Below are 18,535 nucleotides of genomic sequence, written 5' to 3'. Positions count from 1 at the left end.
AAATATGGAATGTAATCAAGGTAAAGTGAAAATGAAGTGAAATTTATCAACTAAGCAGGCAGGGAAGGGGGCGGGGGTGGGGGGTGGGAGGTATACTGGGGTCTTTGGTGGTGGAATATGGGCACGGGTGAAGGGATGGGTGTTTGAGTATTGTATAACTGAGACATAAACCTGAGAACTTTGTAACTTTCCACATGGTGATTCAATAAAAAAATAAAAATTTAAAAAATAAATAAATAAATAAATAAATAAATAAAAACCTAAATCAAGTACCATTTATTCTTTTTGATTAATGGGATTACTAGCTATTTACAACATGTGCATTTTGCATGGTCACTCTTTGTAAACTTTTGAGCATATTGTAAGAGTCTAGAAGACAGATCCGTGCTCCTGTAGTTGTTTTTATGTGTTTGTCATTATATTATAGTATATCATATTAGAGATATTCAAATTAAGTCAAGGTAGAATTTGTGACAGGCATTTGTTTGTTTTACTACCCTAGACATAATATACACCATCAAAAAAATGTTTCATTCCCCATTTGAGATACTAGTCATTTGAATGAATAAATGTAGTGAATTAAAAATCAGTTAAGAATATTGTGGAGTTGAAATTTAAAAACTAGTGGATGGAAGCATCTCTGTATCTCAGGAAGAACAGCTTTTAAATATCATCTAGTGCAGTTCTCACGTCTGGCTATTGATTTGGCTGTCTTATGCCAAAGCCAAAATAAAAAATGTCAAAGATGCTACAGTCATCCCAGTCCTCTTCCTTATTGCAGTGATGTTGTCCAGTTGGTCTTGTATTTAAACATTCCTTTTATTGGATGTTTCATTCTTCTTACCCTACTAATTTTTGTAAGGTAATAATAAAAGGACTCGAAATGGAGCTTCTTTTTGTTTTGTTTTGTTTGTTTTTTGGGTCACACGCAGCAATGCACAGGGGTTACTCTTGGCTCATGCACTCAGGAATTACTCCTGGCAGTGCTCAGGGGACCATATGGGATGCTGGGAATCGAACCGGCGTCAGCTGTATGCAAGGTAAACACCCTACCTGCTGTGCTATCGCTCTAGCCCCACGAAATGGAGCTTTTATATAATGACTTTTAGAAAATACATTTGCTAATATTGTTCAGTGAAAAGACAACAGGTTCACGGAAGAGATTTTTTTGTTTGTTTTTTGTATTTGGGGGGGTTTTGTTGTTTGTTTGTTTGTATTTTATTGTTACGGAGCCACATATCACAAAGCTTGGGAGCCACTAGGGCCACTCAAGGCTGTGCTAGGGGTCATGTAACACTAGTCCCTTAGGGCTTGAACATGAAAGGCATGTGCTCCAATACTGTTACATATGTGATCTCCTACTCCCCCTCATCCCCCAAAGTTTTTGACTCAGGATAATACTGTATCATTGCTCATCGATTTGCTCAAGCGGGTACCAGTAATGTCTCCACTGTGAGATTTGTTGTTACTGTTTTTTGGCATATCGGACATGCCACAGGAAGCTTGTCAGGCTTTGCTGAGAGGGCAGGATACTCTTGGTAGCTTGCCGGGCTCTCTGAGAGGGACAGAGGAACCGAACTGGGGTCGGTCAAGTGTAAGGCAAATGCCCTACCTGCTGTGCTATTGCTCCAGCCCTATTTGAAATAGGGATTTTTTTTTCCTGCTAGCTGTATGCAGATTGGACCTTGGTATAAAGGTGAATAAAGGTGAAGAACTAGGGTTATGGGGCATATGCACAAGACCCAGCTTGATCCCTGGCATCACAGGGTCACCTTCACAGAAACAGGGTGTCCAAGAGCTAAAGCAGTGTCCCGTCCTCGGGCCAAGCACTTCATGAACTGTTCAATCCACTTGACTGACTATCACCTCCACAGGATTCCCTGAGCACTACTTGAGAGCACCCACCATAAATAAAATAAAAGCGAACAAACATTCAGCATAGCCCTGCAGAGAAAGAGCCCAATTCTGTTCTTATAATCTGACTATAATCTGAGAAATATCAGTTTTATCCAATTACAGTCTTTAAAAATAGAGAAAGAAAAAATTGTTTAATTGTTATTATTTTTTGGTTTTTTGTTCTTTGCTTTTTGGGTCACACCCGGCGATGCACTGCCTGCTATACTATCACTCAAGCCCCCCCAAATTATTTTTGTTTGGTTGGTTTTGGGGTCACAGAGTAATGTGACCCCTGTAATTAAGGACTGGAGTGATGGTCAAACAGGTAGGACGTTTGCCTTGCACGCTACTGACCCGGGTTCGATTCCTAGCATCCCATAGGGTCCCCGAGCACCTTCAGGAGTAATTCCTGAATACAAAGCCAGGACTAACCTCTGTGCATCTCTGCCAAAAAGCAAAAAAAGAAAAACTAAAAAAAACCCAAACAAACAAAAACAAAACTGTAGTTACCCCAGTGTGCGTGGAAGAATGCATGATCGGGAGAGAGGCGAGGGCCAGAAGGAGGGTGTTCTGGGATGTGCTCAGGACGCAAGAGCTGTTTCATCAGTATTTGGAGGGGCTGTACCCCACTCTTCATCGTGTCGCTGGTGTGGGGCTGCTGATCCAGCTTTTTGGAGTGATGCTTGAGGTACCAGGCTGTGGATGGACAGACGTGTCCCTGTGAAGGATCTGGTCAGCCCCGGAGTCAGAGGGCATTCCCATATCCAAGCTACAAAGAGTGACCTGAATTCACTCTTGTTCTAAGAGCCTGGAGCTGTACTGGTTGGATGAATGACTCTAGTTTACCCTGATGGACCCATTGCTCAGACACGGTCAGTAGCCTCTGAAAACACCCCTGATGTTCTCCTTCACTGAGCCTTCATAGATTCCAGGAGTTGGTCTTTTACAAGGCTGGGTGGAAGAGAACTCTGGCAGGGTTGAGAGGAACCACCCCGCCCCCGTCCCCCATAAAAACCAAAAACAACTTACCCCCCCTCCAAAAAACACAGGCTATATTGTAGTGGGGAGTGCATTTGCCTTGCGTGTGGCCAACCTGGGTTTGACCCACAGCATCTCATAAGCATAAGCTCAGCATCCCTGAGCACTGTGAGGAGTAATTTCTGAGTGCAGAGCCAGGGGTAACCCGTGAGCATCGCTCTGTGACTCAGGATAATATTGTAAAATTTAACTGCTTGCTTTGGGAGCTAATTTTGAAACACTGAAAAGAATCACATCTTACATAAAACTATCAACCTGTTGGCCTCAAATACAAGATATTTGCTCTGCTATAGGAAGAGAAGTATGTGCAATACTGTTTCTTAGTTTTCTCGTGTTAAAACTGTAGAAGTAGATTTTGGTTGCTTGCAATTCCAGCTAGAAAAGTGACCTATTTTAGAATTTTACTTTCTGAGCATTAGGTTCACTTTCACATTTTGATATGTTGCTCTTCCAGGGTTTTGAAGGTGTTTCTCTCACGAACAGCTCAACGAATTCCCTATATGACTGGTGGACGAGTTATGAGGATGCTAGCAGTGATACTCTTGGTAGTATTTTGGTTTCTTGTTGGCTGGACATCATCTGTTTGCCAGAATTTGGAGAGACAAATGTCACTTATTGGCCAAGGGCAAACATCTGATCACCTCATCTTCAATATGTGCCTCATTGAACGCTGGGATTACATGACAGCAGTTGGTATGTTGTCCCTCTTTTCTATGATTGTTCTCTTCCTTTTCTGGTAACAAATGTGCTTTTCTGGAAGTTTGCCAACCATTTTCATGGAGCCTAGAACGAATTGCACCTAATGTGCTCTGGGTAAAATATTATGAAAATCACTGTAATGACATGTGGAATGTAAACTTTTTGAGAAAGTTTCCATTCTTTTTCAAAGGTATGCTACTTTGTTAAGAAAATAAAATCAGCAAAATCAGAAAGGAGAAATAAATTTGAAAATCAAATTCTTTATACAAGCTTGCTTTCTGTATTCTCACTTCCTAGTGTGCCCCCATTCTATGGACAATCCCCTTTCTCTTGGCATTTTCTTTAGTTGAGAAAAAAAGAAAACCTTCTGGTATCTTTCAAACGGGCACCAGTAACATCTCTCATTGAGAGACTTATTGTTACTGTTTGTGACATATCCAATACGCACAAGTAGCTTGCCAGGCTCTGCTGTGCAGGCTCTCCAAGAGGGGCGGAGGAATTGAACTCGGGTCAGCCGCGTGCAAGGTATGTAGGACACTGTAATTATTTTTTCTACACAATCTCTAATCTTATTTCTAAAGATAATTGACTAGAAATTCTCTGAAGATCTATTATTACACAGAAATGAAGCCATGCTTCATAATGGTAGTATGAGTAATGTGACTAAGAAATTGGAGAACTTGGAAGAACCATATGATGACTTCAGTTAAAAGCACAAATTATTTTTCCTGACATGTCAGGGTTTTTGTATTTTTTAACTTATTAGGAAGAGTTGAGGGGAGGGCACTCCCAGCACTGCTTTGGGGCTACCAGACCTATATTTGATAGAGTTACAGACACTATTCTTCATCGATAAGAAAATAAGGAAGGCATTTGGTCTATGGCTTGAACCATTTCTGAAGCACCCAATTTAGCTTTGGTTGATTTTTTAATAGAAATCCAGAGAATTTTTCTGTGATTAAAATTAGAATATTTTTAACTAAGCCTCCAAAGATACAAATTCAAAGAGCAGAAAATGAAAACAACTTTGTTGTTTAGTTGTTTTTGTTCCTCTTGGTAAATAATAGGAAAATCTTGACTTCATATGAATACACACACACACACAACACACACACACACACACACACACACACACACACACACACACGAAGGCCAGGGAGATGGCTTAAAGGACTAGAGTACATATTTTGTTAGTTCCCTGAATATCAACAGGAATGACCCCAGAACACTGTCCGTTTTAGCCCGACCTCCAAACAAATAAGTAAGTGCATGACTTTTTTTTTTAAGATTTTTTGGAGAGAGACAGGTTTGTGATCACACCGAGCTGTGCTCAGGGATCACTCTTGCTGGTATTAGGGGACCATATGCAGTGTTGGATTTTGACCCTGGGTCTGCCACATGCAGAACAAAGCATCTGTACAGTCTCTCCAACCCTATTTTCTGTATTGCCCATATTTTGCCATGGTCAAATAGTCATATTTAGTATTTTGCTAGAAGCTATGAAGTTTATATTTAGTTTACAATTTAAATAGAACACTACTTTTCTAAGCGAAGTATTTTAAAAATGTTATATACCTCGTATTTGCAACAAGAAAGCAATTGATTATAGAGAGGGACATTAATAATGATTATGATAAAAATTCTACGTATTTGTAGAACCAATCATTATACTTTGATTAATATCAAAAGAAGCTATCAGTAGATCCACAGCTGTAGATACTGAGATCATCATCTGAAAATAAGCATCGAGTTAAAGTAGGAAGCAATTCTGATTCTTTTGTCTAGATGTAAGAATTAAACAAATTATATCATAAAGGAAAACTTTACCAAGATTTGTATGTTATTCAATCTAGGTATAGCCAAACTTGGAAAATACAATTACCTAAAGTATCATAAAAATGCTGCTTATGTTTTTAAATACAAATGCATAATGCTCATGCACTCATATTGTATGGACATTATAAGTGGGAATAAAGCATCACCAAGTGGGAATGAGGAAAGTACAGTCTACTTGCCTGACCTCTATTTTAACTTTTGTATACATTGGTTTTCAGTTATATTTGAGACTTTTTGCAGTTTTATTTTGCAGGGCCGGAGGGAAATAAATCAATCATGAAGTGCATGTCTTGCATGCTGGAGACCTGGGTTAGATTCCAGCACTGTCTGATCCCCAGAGTATAGGCAGGCTGAGCTCAGGACTGGGAGTAGCTCCTTGAGTAGTACTGGATAGGCCCCAGACAGATATTTTACTGTTCATGCTGAATATCATATTTATGTTGTATATATAAAAGAGAAAAGGGATACATATGTATAAATACACATTAACATGATTAATAATCTGGTGTCATTTTATATCAACTTTGTTAGAAGAATTTTACACAATAAGAGCCATTGAGTAACTACAGCTTCTGTTATTGTGTCTTATTGGTTTATATAAATAAAATATAGTAGTTTAAAACTATGAAAAAGAAAAACTCAGTGATTAAAAATTCTTAAACTATTGTTTTAATAAAGGAAGAAATCAATTTGGATGAAAGCCTAAGAATCTTTACAAAAGTTATTTGAGCCATTGATATTAGTTAGATTATTGGAAATAAGTGTATATAAACTTTTTAAAATTTTAATACTAATTCAGTAATGGTGGATGGAGGTGAGTGGAAATTATTTGAAATAAGAAGGAAATGCCTGACTCGGAATGAGACATGTTAGAATTCATTGTATTCTCAGTTTGGGTTCTCACCCAGCAGTATTTGAGGAAAGATGTGGACCCAAGGATCAAATCCAGGACTTCTACATGAAAAGCATGTGCTCAGCCCTTTGAGCCATCTCTCCAGCTTTAAGACATTGTAAAATACTGTTTCTTGTGAGTCTTGAAACATCTGAAAAGGAATTTGGAGAAACAAGGACGTTAGATGATGAATCAGCAGGTTGACTAAATTGCTTTTAGGATACATACTTTTAGTGAGAGTTATCAAACTCAGGGCCTTTAAGTTTGGAATTTTAAATGGAGAAAGACACAGTGCAGTGGCTTTCAAGGTGTGGTCTAAAGGGAGTAACAACAACCCCAGGGAATGTTAGACAGGCAAGATTCTTCAATCTGTCTCAAATTTCCTCCATCAGACACCCCAGGAAAGTGAGGCACACCCTGAAACCTTCAAGCAGTCTTTGATGTGACCAGACCCTTCAGGTGATTTTGATGTTATTCTAAACCATAGAACTACTGACTTTACATAATCACATGAACTTAGTATTATGATTACTAACCATAGTTGTGCTCTTAGCATATCAATCTTACTTTTTCTCTGATCAATTGCTAGCACACTCTTTGCAACAATTATGTCAAATCTTGTTTCTTTTCTTCTATCTTTAAGCTAGCTGTGTTTTTCTTTTCTCTTAGTTGACTTATATTTGAAACATGGACTAGGAACCATCAGATTGAAGTGTCTTCCAATTCCTACCTACTTATCTTTCCATATACACACATGTTTACGCATATATTATCCAGTATTCATATATCAATTTTCATATATATACATATATATGTATATATATATAGCACTGTAGCACTGTCCTCCCATTATTCATCGATTTGCTCGAGCGGGCACCAGTAACGTCTCCATTGTGAGACTTGTTACTGTTTTTGGCATGTTAAATATGCCACAGGGAGCTTGCCAGGCTCTGCCATGCAGCTGGGATACTCTCAGTAGCTTGCCGGACTCTCCAAGAGAGACGGAGGAATCAAACCTGGTTCGGCCATGTACAAGGCAAATGCCCTACCTGTTGTGCTATCGCTCCAGCCCCTTCATATATATATACTTCTCCTGCCCATTCTTTATTTCCCCTTATGGTATCTAAGCTAACACCTGTGTGCCATAATCATCTAATTTGATCTTTTCATGTCCAGTGATCTTTTTATGACTTTTCTGTCATCTAAAACTCCTTTACCTCCCACCAAAATTTTCTATTTTGACTATGATTTTCTCTTCAAGTTTATGTTTTTAAACTTCCTCTATAGTAACTCATTAGTATCAGTAGACTATTTTTATTATGATTTACAGCTACAGAATTCTACTTCTCTCCAGAGAACACATTTACCAGGTAGTAAATCTGTCCAGTGAAAAAAATAAGAGAACTATGGAAAAAGTGGGCATTAAGTGCTTGATAATATTGGTAAAGGAGACATAGAGGACAAAAGAAAACCCCAAGTTCACATCTCAATCCTGAGGTAGGCAATATGAGAGAAAATAAAGACCCACGCTTCAAAAGGGCTACAGGGAATGTCCTGTGCTGGTCACTAACCAGGTCGCTATTATGGAAGAGGTAAAGAGAAGCTAAGAGTAGTGACTGATGATGCTGACAGGATCAAGGTCATTTGCTTTCAGAATAAGGTGAAAGCAGGGCAGGAGACACCAATATTCCAAAACCTGTCAAGACAATGTAAGGGTTTCCAAGAAAAAAAAAAATAAGCGCGAGGGTATTTAATGTTTGGTATTTAATGACCAAGAAGTAAGAGGAAGTTAAATGTTTTCGTTGTTGGTGGTGGTTTAGTTTTGGTTGTGTTGTATTTGTTATCTTCCAGTCATTGTTTTGCCGTATCAACCCCTGGAACACCTTAGATCCCATAATGCACTATTCCTGAAGAAACATAATTCTCTAAAGAAATGTTAGGACATGAAAAAAAAAAAAGAAATGTTAGGACATGGTGGTTGGAGTGATACTACAGCATATAGGGCACTTGTCTTGCACGCAACCGACCTGGATTCCATCCCTGGTACCCCATATGATCATCCAAGCTCTCCAGCAGTCATCTCTGAGTTTAGAGCCAGGAGTAAGCCTTTAGCACCAAAGGGTGTGTCCCCCAAAACAAACAAACAAACAAAAAAGTCAGGACATTATTTAACAACAGACATTTGAAATTTAGACTATCTTAAAAAATAAGATATGTAATTGCTTTAATTTTTTTCATATTACCCCATTACAATTTCCTTTATCTTTCATCATATTGCATTTTTCTTAATTTATCTTTCAGCATATAACATTAGTATATTCTTTACTCTCTCTTAATGTAATGTTTTCTAGCATGTAGCATATGCCTCTTTATATATTTCTAAAAGTAGAATATTTACCATGAGATTTTGACTCTTCAGGAATAAATTAATATATCTTTAGCTAGCTTAAAATGTACTAAAATCTAATTCCTTGTCTCCTGAAAAGGAACTATTTTATGCATCAGATGAGGAGAAGTAGATTTTTCTTTGAGGTGGAAAATCTTCATCAAGAAGTTAAAAATACTTAATGTATGAAATTAGTTTGGAAAGAAAAAAAATGTTAAAATATGTTGACCAAATTGTCTAGTGGATCAGGCAACCTATCCCCCAAAAATCTCTTTTAATACAAAATAAAGTACTAGGACTATAATGCTAGTTTTGTCATTAAAGTAGAATTCTGGTTAGAAATATTGGTCATAAATGTAGAGAGTGACCCTTGAGCATCAACAGGTGTGGCCCAAAAACAAAAACAAATTTTTAAAATCCATACTAGGGGATGGAGTGATAGCACAGCGGGTAGGGTGTTTGCCTTGCACGAGGCCGACCCAGGTTCAATCCTCAGCATCCCATATGGTCCCCTGAGTACCACCAGGAGTAATTCTTGAGTGCAGAGCCAGGAGCAACCCCTGAACATCGCTGGGTGTGACCAAAAATAAAAATCCATACTAATTTTGAAAAATGTTCATTGTAGGATTAACATAGGTTTTTTCCCTAAATATAGAGATCTTTATTTATTATATATTTATTAGTAACTTGGTAGTCCATTATTCATGTGAGGATTTTACACAATAGCATTAAAATAGTATTAAAATAGCATTAAAATGATCGAAAGCTTAAATTTCAGAGCCAGAGATATAGTGTAGCAGACAGGGCACTGAGTAAACTCTGCGCACCAGAAACCAAAAAGAAGTTTCAACTTAGCTACCCTGAGAATTCCTTTCTTGTTTCTACACTTGGATAAATGAATATAATTTAATTTGCTTGTCTCAACTTTTATTATTGCACCCTAGAATCAGGAAGACCTCTTGAATTGACCACCTGCTAGGATTGGAGCTCGTTGGCAAAATCCTTCAATATAGACCTTCCATATTTGGAATACATAAATTTATTGGCCACAGTGGTGCTTTAGTTCATTCTTTGATTGACAGTTAATTTCTGACTACGTTTTTGATCATTTACTCAACATGCTAACATACTAACAGTAGCCAAGATGAATTACAGTAAGTGGATAGATTCACACATTAACTAAAAAAAAAATTACAGAAAAGTGATCACTGGTAATATCAGATAAAAGTAGATTTACATTTCATGGCTAAATCTGTGCAGATCTAGGCATGTCCTGAAAAGTTTTCTTGATTTCTTCCAGAATTGGGTTTTGATAATCTGATGTAACTTAAAAGGTGCATAATTGAAAATAAAATTACTATGCTTCTTTCTCTAACCTAGCACAGGAACTGATACATAAAATTCTATCCAGGCTTTGGTTTATCTATATTGTTATTATTCTCTATATCCCCCTATATAGCTGATACAAGTGAATGCTTCTCAGCTTTGGTTTTATAAACTAATCATATTCCCTACAGAGAACCCTTCTATAAATTAAGAGCTTCTTGCATCTCTTCATGGTCATGACAGGTTCACCAGATACATAAGAGATATTTGGTTATAAAACTCCTTGGTGCTTTACCATCCCTTAAATGTTTATCTTATTTAATAGGATTAAAGAAAAATATATAGAAAAATCTAAACCATAGTAAAACATAATAGAGTTGGGTTCACATTCCAGATGGGATTTTTAAAATTTTGTGTACATTAAAAGGATTCCAACATTGATACCCCACTATTCAAAACTATGAATTCATTTCTATGAATTTCACATGGAATATTTTTACAACAGAAAACAGTCTTTGCCTTTATCAACTTCATTGATGTACCCTTTGTTCCTCTCCTTCCTGGTATATTTTAAACACAAAAAACAGACAATGTGTTCAGTAATTTAATTAGTTGTTTGCCAACGATTAGAAGAAACTGAGAATACATTCAGTCTCTTACTGAGTTATATAGGGAAATTCTAAATTAGCAGTTGTTTCTAAGAACTTAAAGACTTAATTACCATAGAAAATTGTGCTACATTATGACAGGTGAAATGTGATATAAGCACCATTCAGCCAGCGTTGAGAAAAATAGATTAATTTTCCCTTCATCTAACTTATATTAATGTTAATGATTTAAATATATCTTCTTTTATTCTAATGTACCTATGACTTAATCCACACTGCAGCATCTGTTTCAAATGAATGGCAAAAAGAAAATAAAATGGCACAAAGGGATAAATTAAAACATAATATAATTCATCATTTCTCTGCCTATAGCATCAATTTTCAGTGTGTTTTTAAATTTCAATCAAAAGATAAAAGCCTGGTCACAGTGATCTTACTAGGGCCAGAAACTTAACATAACCTATTTGAAGATCTTATTTGAGTGTTTCTATAATAATTGAAGTGGGGTTAATTTCTTATATATTTATATCCTATCTCTTCTGAAAAGAATTATTTTACTTATTTGAAGAATGGTTATTTTAATGATCCTAAAGGAGAGAGAAAATTGTTACATCAATTTACTTTGTGCCTTAAATTTATAGTTAAATATGTTTTATCCCTACTGAATGCTAAATTCTATAATATGAGGGGCCAGAGCTATATAGCACAGTGAGTATTTGCTTTGCACATGGCCAACCTGGGTTCGATCCCTGGCACCCCACATGGTTCCCAGGGCCCGCCAAGCGTGATCCCTGAGCACTGCTGAGTGTGCTTCAAAAACCAAAATAAATTTAAAATTCTGATATGAATGGATATTATTTTAGGATAGCACTTGAGAAACATGAAATAAAGGTAATTAAGACATCTCTAGTAAACCACAATATATTTTAAGGAGCCCCCTTATAGAAGCCTGCTATTATAAGCAGGGAAAACACATTTAGAAGAAAATGCTCTTTTTGTTGCTTATACAGATACATCTATTATTTTTCCCCCTGAATTCAAAGGACTCTAGTACTTTACATAAGAAGCTGCTCATCCATTTAGAATGTACATTTCAATGTAATATCCTAGTCCGCCAGTTCTGATTGCTACAATAAGCATAAAGAAAAAAGCCTTCTCTTTATTTCCTCGGATGTTACAGTAAGAGGAGCAGAAAGGTTTGTGGTTTTCCCCATTTCAGCTCACTGAGACCTCTTCCCATAGTCAAAGCAATTAAAGAAATTTTACCTTCCCTGTTAAAACTTGAGGCAATTTAAGTAATAAAGAGATTCTTTATTCCTCACAACAGTAGCATAATTGTCGTTGCCACATAAATCGCTTTTAGTGGTCAGACAATGTCCTGAGTTAAGCCTATATTCAAAAATTATCTCCGAAGGTTTTATATGCTATAAATTTAACAAAGACATTAACATTACTTTAACTTCCAAAACAGATAGTGGCACAAAAGAATAGATGCAGACATACTATAAGTCATCATTCCTCTTTGCCTATAACATCGATACAGAACACACCTGAAAAAAAATTTTTTTTTAATTTCTACAGAGGTATAATTTCCTCTCCAGTCATTCTAAAATGTGATCTTCTGAAGAGTCCAAGCACAGCTTCAGTGCCTTTCAAAAAGGATTGGAACTTTCATTACATCTTGTGAATGGCAATAAATAACCCTAGTTCTAACTCCTGCCCTAAACAGCACACAGGCTAATAAGAGAGAGGGAGAAATAAAAGGAACATTCCTGGAAGGACTTCTGCTGACCTGGCACGGACCCTGTGCTCTGAGACGTCCGATCCTGTTCTTTCTTCCTGAGCTCTGCCTACACTCACTGTCTTGAGTAATCCAAAATATCTGGGTTTTGCTTAATTCCTGTCACCTCATGTCCAATTTAGATTGTTGGAAGTGTGGAGAGAAATAGATGTTTAATTTTATGCTTTAGTGCTGAGGAGAGTTGAAAAGCTCAATCCAGATTCTAGAGGATTAGAAAGGAAGCAAGCAAGAAAACCCAGTAGGCAAGTAGATGACTATTCACAGCAGTTCTAGCCTGAGAATGCTCCAACTGGGTAGAATCGATAGCATGTTTCATCACCTAGTCCCAACACCAAGTAGTCATAGCACCCTGTTTTCAGATACCAGCACAGCTTTTCCAGAGCTTCCCATAAGGGTTGTACCCCACTTTGGCAGGGAAAGTCCTGAAATCTACTACAACTGTGCAGCGAAATGTGATAATCAAGTCACTAAATGAACGATATCATTTATGTAATTAATATTATTCTTTAATCTTACCTACAACACACCATTTTTGACTCAAACTTGAAATGTCGGCATTCAGATTTTTTTCCTGTGGTCTTTTTTATAGGAGTCTACAATAAAATCTTCCCAATTGTAGATAATGTGCCAAATGCTTTTAACACAGATACTAGTTACAATCAACTAGTCACAATCAACAGATACTAGTTACAAAAAATAACCAAGTTAGAAGGGACAAAAAGTATTTCCAAGTATAGCTCCTTTAACAACCTTAACTGGCATAGTAGTTGTCTACAATACAAACACTTGTTTGCTTGGGAAAGTATTTCTTCAGTAGGATAAAAATGTTTGTTGCGGCCTGTTAGGAGTTAGGAAACATGGGAAAGGGACCAAAGAAATCTGGGTTCTAGGTCCTATTTTGCTGTTGACACAGTGAGGACAGCTGGGGTCAGTAGTGCTCATCAAGTGGATCAGTAGGTCTCCTCCTGTAGCCCAGGCCCTTCTCTGTGGCTTGCTACTCAGAGAGCTGAGAGGGGAATAAACCAGACATTTCTTTTCTTTAATTTATTTTTTTCTGTTGTGAATCACCATGAGATACAATTACAAAGCTTTCATGATCAGGTTTCAGTCATACAATGTTCCAACACCCATCCCTCCCTTCACCAGTGTACATTTACCACCATCAATCTCCCCATTATCCCTCCTGCACCCTCCCCCCACTTCCCATCCCCTAAGCCTGCCTCCATGGCAGGTGCTTTACTTATTTCTCTCTGTCTCTCTCTTTGTGTCTCTCTGTCTCTGTCTCGCTGTCTCTCTCTTCTTTCCCTCTCTCTCTCTCTGTCTCTCTCTGTGTGTCTGTCTCACTTGTCTCTCCCCCCCTCTTGACTCTCTATACTTTGGGGCATTATGGTTTGCAATACAGATACTGAGAGGTTATCATGTTTGGTCCTTTACCCACTTTCAGCACACATCTCCCATCCACAGCGATCCCTTCCAACCATCATTATCATAATGGTCCTAGCCCATACATTTCTGAGTTTGAAAGATACCAACATCCTCCTTCCCCACTCTTCCATAACCCAGACTGAATAAAGCTGCTTCTCAGCAAGCAGAAGGCTTATGTGGCTTAGGAAACCACCTAAGCCACCTCTTATGTGGCTACAAACATACTCAAAAGTATCTCACCCACACCAGACTATGTAGTCCAATATAGTAGGTTGGCACTTTCTTATTCAAATATTATTTTCATGGTTTCATCTTTACCACTTTCCTAATTTTAACCCAATTAATTGCAAATGAGCCTCTCTGCATGATTAGTTGAGCCCTACAATGCTGGGATTTGAGTGTTACTTGAAGCCATTTGATTTAATATTTAATGAAAATGTCTGTGCTGCCCACTATATTATCAGCATAAAAGCGAACCATGTTTACTTTGATGAGTTTTCAAAGTGGATGGGATTTAGAGGTGGAAAGAAGAGAACTGTAAAAGAAACACTGGGAAATAAAACCTGAATTTTTTTTCACTTATCTATTTATGACATGTTAAAATAGTTTGAAAGCTGCCCAGAAGGGGGAAATGTTATTAATAGGAAAATGTCTTTGCAACATGCCAAAGCAAGGGACCACAGCTTGAGGGAAACTGACCCCTTGAAGTCACGCTTCTCTGGGCCTTTGTGGGTGGTCTAAGATCACACAGCCCAGGCTTCTTCAGTGACAAGAGGCCATGTGAGTTCTCACTTTTTTGATTGGCCCAATCTCTTCGAAAAATAACTAGAAAATGACTTTCATTATGACATATTACCTCTAAAAAGCCTATGGTAATTAACTTTTAAACTGGTTTTTATCCTTATCGATTTAAAGCTAAAATATTCCAGTTTTCCTAATACTCTGTTGGATCTCATGATAGAAGTGGATATAAGTGCAATTCCCTTTTTAACTAGGCTCATGCCTCCCATCAAAATCATTTAACACCAGAAATTATTTCCTAAAGCACAACACATATTTCAACTCCCACATATTAACACTGCAAAATTTGGTAACATCTGCATATTTTCTTTACTAATTGCAGTGTTAGTCTGAAGTTAATTATATGAAACTGAATTTTTTTCCCAAGCACAACTTTTTTAATATCACATTTAGTTTAATTGGTACTTTGAATAATAAATTGTTTTTCAGCTATGGCAAATTGTTTGATATAGCTAATGAAATGATTTTAATGTTCCACTTAGCTATTATGAGAGATCTTACTTTATCTTTTTAATACATAATTCTCCATTGTAGTATTATAGTCAACCTGATAACTACTTTCCTTTCTTTGAATGTTTAACACCACATGATACAAAAATACCGTAACAAGTGATGAAAGAGTATTTTTAATTTTGGCTACATGTGAATCCTATTGCAGCATATTGCACTAGTATCATTTATTACTATTTTTGCATTCACCATAAAGTGACAAGCACTTCATAATACCATGAACTTGTGGTCTGTTAAATAAAATAGTGGTCACCAGCAAGGGCTTTCTAAAATCACATCTGGACCCTGTAATATTAGAGTGAAAAGATAATGAAATGTTTGTCTGTATCTGATTTTGAAATGTAACTGACAGTAGACCAGAGAGATAATACAGGGGTCTAGGCACTTACCTAGCACATAGCTGGTCCTGGTCTATCCCCTGCCCTTCATATGGTCCTGAAGCTCTGATAGAAATAATCCCTGTGTGCAGAGCAGCCAGGAGTAGGCCTAGGAAAAAATTAAAACTTTGTAATTAATATCATGTATTTTTATTCAATTCAGAAGAGAACTGACCATATCTATTCTGCTCATAGTGTTGTTACATTGTGGGCAAAGAGAGAATAAATAACTGAAAGATTTATATCTGGCTCCAAAGGATATAACTCTTTGAGGGTAGTGACTAACAAGGTCCCATGAACAATTTTCTCCCAGAGGCATAATGTGAGGCATTAGTCTTTTCATTGTGTATGTACATCTAGATAAAAACTAGAAGGAAAATTCAAAGTAAGTTGGAATCACTTCCCGCTGATGTGCGTTGATGATGGAACCTGAATTGGGCATTGAAATTCTGGTTTTGGGGCTGGAGCAATAGCACGGCAGGTAGGGTGTTTGCCTTGCACGCAACTGACCTGAGTTCGATTCCCAGCATCCCATATGGTCCCCTGAGCATCGAGAGGGGTAATTCCTGAGTGCAGAGCCAGGAGTAACCCCTGAGCATCACCGGGTGTGACCCAAAAAGCAAAAAACAAAAAAAAAGAAATTCTGGTTTTGATCAGAATTTCAAATGTGGCAAGAAGAGATTTCTTGGGTCAGCAATTACATAAGCAAAAAACTCAGAAACAAGAGGGTTCTTCGGTATGTTCAGAAGACAGAGAGAATTCCCAAATAAACTCAAAGGACATGTTGGAGAATATTGGGAAATGATGTTAGATATAGAACAGGAAGTCATAGGGCAGTAAGAAAGCTAAGATGAACCATCATCATCATCATCATCTCATTGATCGTCAATTTTCTCGAGCGGTCTCAGTAATGTCTCCATTCATCCTAGCCCTGAGATTTTAGAAGCCTCTCTTTACTCGTCCTTCCCAACAGTGTCGCATTGGAGGCTCTATCAGGGTCAGGGGAATAAAACCCATCATTGTTACTGGTTTTGGCAAGTGAATATGCCACGGGGAGTTTGCCAGGCTCTCCTATGTGGGCAGGAAATTCTCGGTAGCTTGCCAGGTTCTCCAAGAGGGAGAACTAGGCTACAAGATGTCGCTTCTGGGAGCTTGGTTTTATGATTTCTGGATGTTGGTAGTTAATGGGATTACATTGTGCCAGGGGCAGTTTCTGGGTGTGATTGCCTAGCTACTGGAAAATGGGGGATCTGGGCAGAAGAGGCCCAGTCCCGATCTGAGCAGGCTTGGAGATCTAAGCACCAGGTCCCATACACCTGAGTTCCTCTGCTGGTTCCTTCATGTGTGAAACTCTTGCCCCTGCACCTGGCTGTCTTCACAGGGGCCCCTCAGAGTGGGTGGGTTGAGTTTTCTTCCCCACCCTGAGCAGAGCCCTCACAGCCAAAGACCTCTGAAACCCAGTCACAGCCATTCTCAAGGCCCCCTCCACATGTTCAGACGAGCCTCACGCGTGAAGGAACCAGCAGAGGAACCCAGGTGTGTGGGACCCGGGGCTGAGATCTCAAAGCCTGCCCAGATCAGGACTGGGCCTCTTCTGTCAGATCCTCCATTTTCCAGTAGCTTGGCAGTCACACCCAGAAACTGCCCCGCCCCCCGCCCCGTGCCATGTAATTCCATCAACGGCCAACACCCAGAGACTATAGAACCAAGCTCCCAGAAGAGAGCAACACAGAAGAGAGTCTCTTGCCCAAGCACCTGGCTGTCTTCACTGGGGCCCCTCGGAGGAGGTGGGTTGAGTTTCTCTGTCCACCCAGAGCAGAGCCCCCACAGCCGAAGACCTCCGGAACCCAGCCACAGCCGTGCTCAAGACCCCTTTCCACACGTTCGGATGAATTAATATGATTATTAGTGAAATAATGGAGATTCCTGGAAGATGCATATAATTCCTCCCTAGGGGTCTAAGAAATATATAAACACAAGAGAAAAAGACTTAGCCATGGGAGTAGCTAACATAGAACCTGGGGATATAAAAATCTTAAATATTAGGACATGACTGCTCTGGAAAGATCCCACTAATAGTCTTCCTTTGAAGGTACTTTCCTTATTTCCAGAGAAATATGGCCAGTGTAAATCTTCTGAGTAAGATGACCATTACTTGATCCAAATCAATGACAAAAAATTGGATGAATCCCTATGTGATCTAAAGGGAACTTCAGAAAAATGAACCTGTCACTGTTAGGAGGAATGGAGCTAGGTTCAAATGGACTAGTTGGTGAAAAAAAAATATAACAAGGAATGAAAAGATAGGCTTAGGCAAGGGTTATAATTGGTGGGCCATGAGACGAATAATGTATCTGGAAAATCTTTCACAGTAGAACTGAAAGGCAGCACTGGGATTTCAAACCCAATGGAGGAATCACAATACACAGAAATGTGTTAGGGAAGAAACGAGTTAGGGAAGAAAGTTACATGGCTGGTTCTCAGCACTTCCTAATTTGCTTTTCCTGGAAGCAAAATTTACAGTGGCTAAAATACTGAATAATTGGGGGCTCCAATAAATCTTTTGGAGAGCTTCAAGCGAGGTTTATTTTTTCCATTGGCATCTGGCCACATCAGAGTTTTAGAGTATCTCATGACAGATGTGTTTACTTGAGGGATTTTCAATAATTGGGGCGCTACCTAGTGTTTAAATGTTGATAAAAAAATATGCTGAAACTTTGGCAGGTGAAACACTTTGGCAGATGGAAATGGAAATCAGTGTCTCAGTATACAAATAGGTTACCTCTGAGTAATGCATTTGATGAAATGTTTTCTCCAAATTAGTCTTCTTATTATCTTATTAATTAGATAGCATTTTCCAATGAGGTCATGTCACTAAGATAAATTCAGTTGTAATAATTTTTCATCAGAATTAGTTAAAATAGAAGTATTCAGTTTGAA

General features: G+C 38.2%; 1 protein-coding gene across 1 annotated transcript in view; it reads left to right on the top strand.

Annotated features, from left to right (window-relative positions):
- GPR158 (G protein-coupled receptor 158) overlaps positions 1–18,535 on the top strand; it is a 345,958-nt gene that overhangs the window by 308,643 nt on the left and 18,780 nt on the right. The window contains exon 7 of the mRNA XM_004605493.3: positions 3,389–3,627. Within this exon, the coding sequence (XP_004605550.2) occupies positions 3,389–3,627 (239 nt within the window). The remainder of the gene's footprint in view (positions 1–3,388; positions 3,628–18,535) is intronic.

Source organism: Sorex araneus, chromosome 9 (assembly GCF_027595985.1).
Source record: "Sorex araneus isolate mSorAra2 chromosome 9, mSorAra2.pri, whole genome shotgun sequence".
In the NCBI taxonomy this organism is placed as follows: domain Eukaryota; kingdom Metazoa; phylum Chordata; class Mammalia; order Eulipotyphla; family Soricidae; genus Sorex; species Sorex araneus.
The sequence above is the reverse complement of the archived record's forward strand: the minus strand, read 5'-3'. Positions and strand labels throughout refer to the sequence as shown.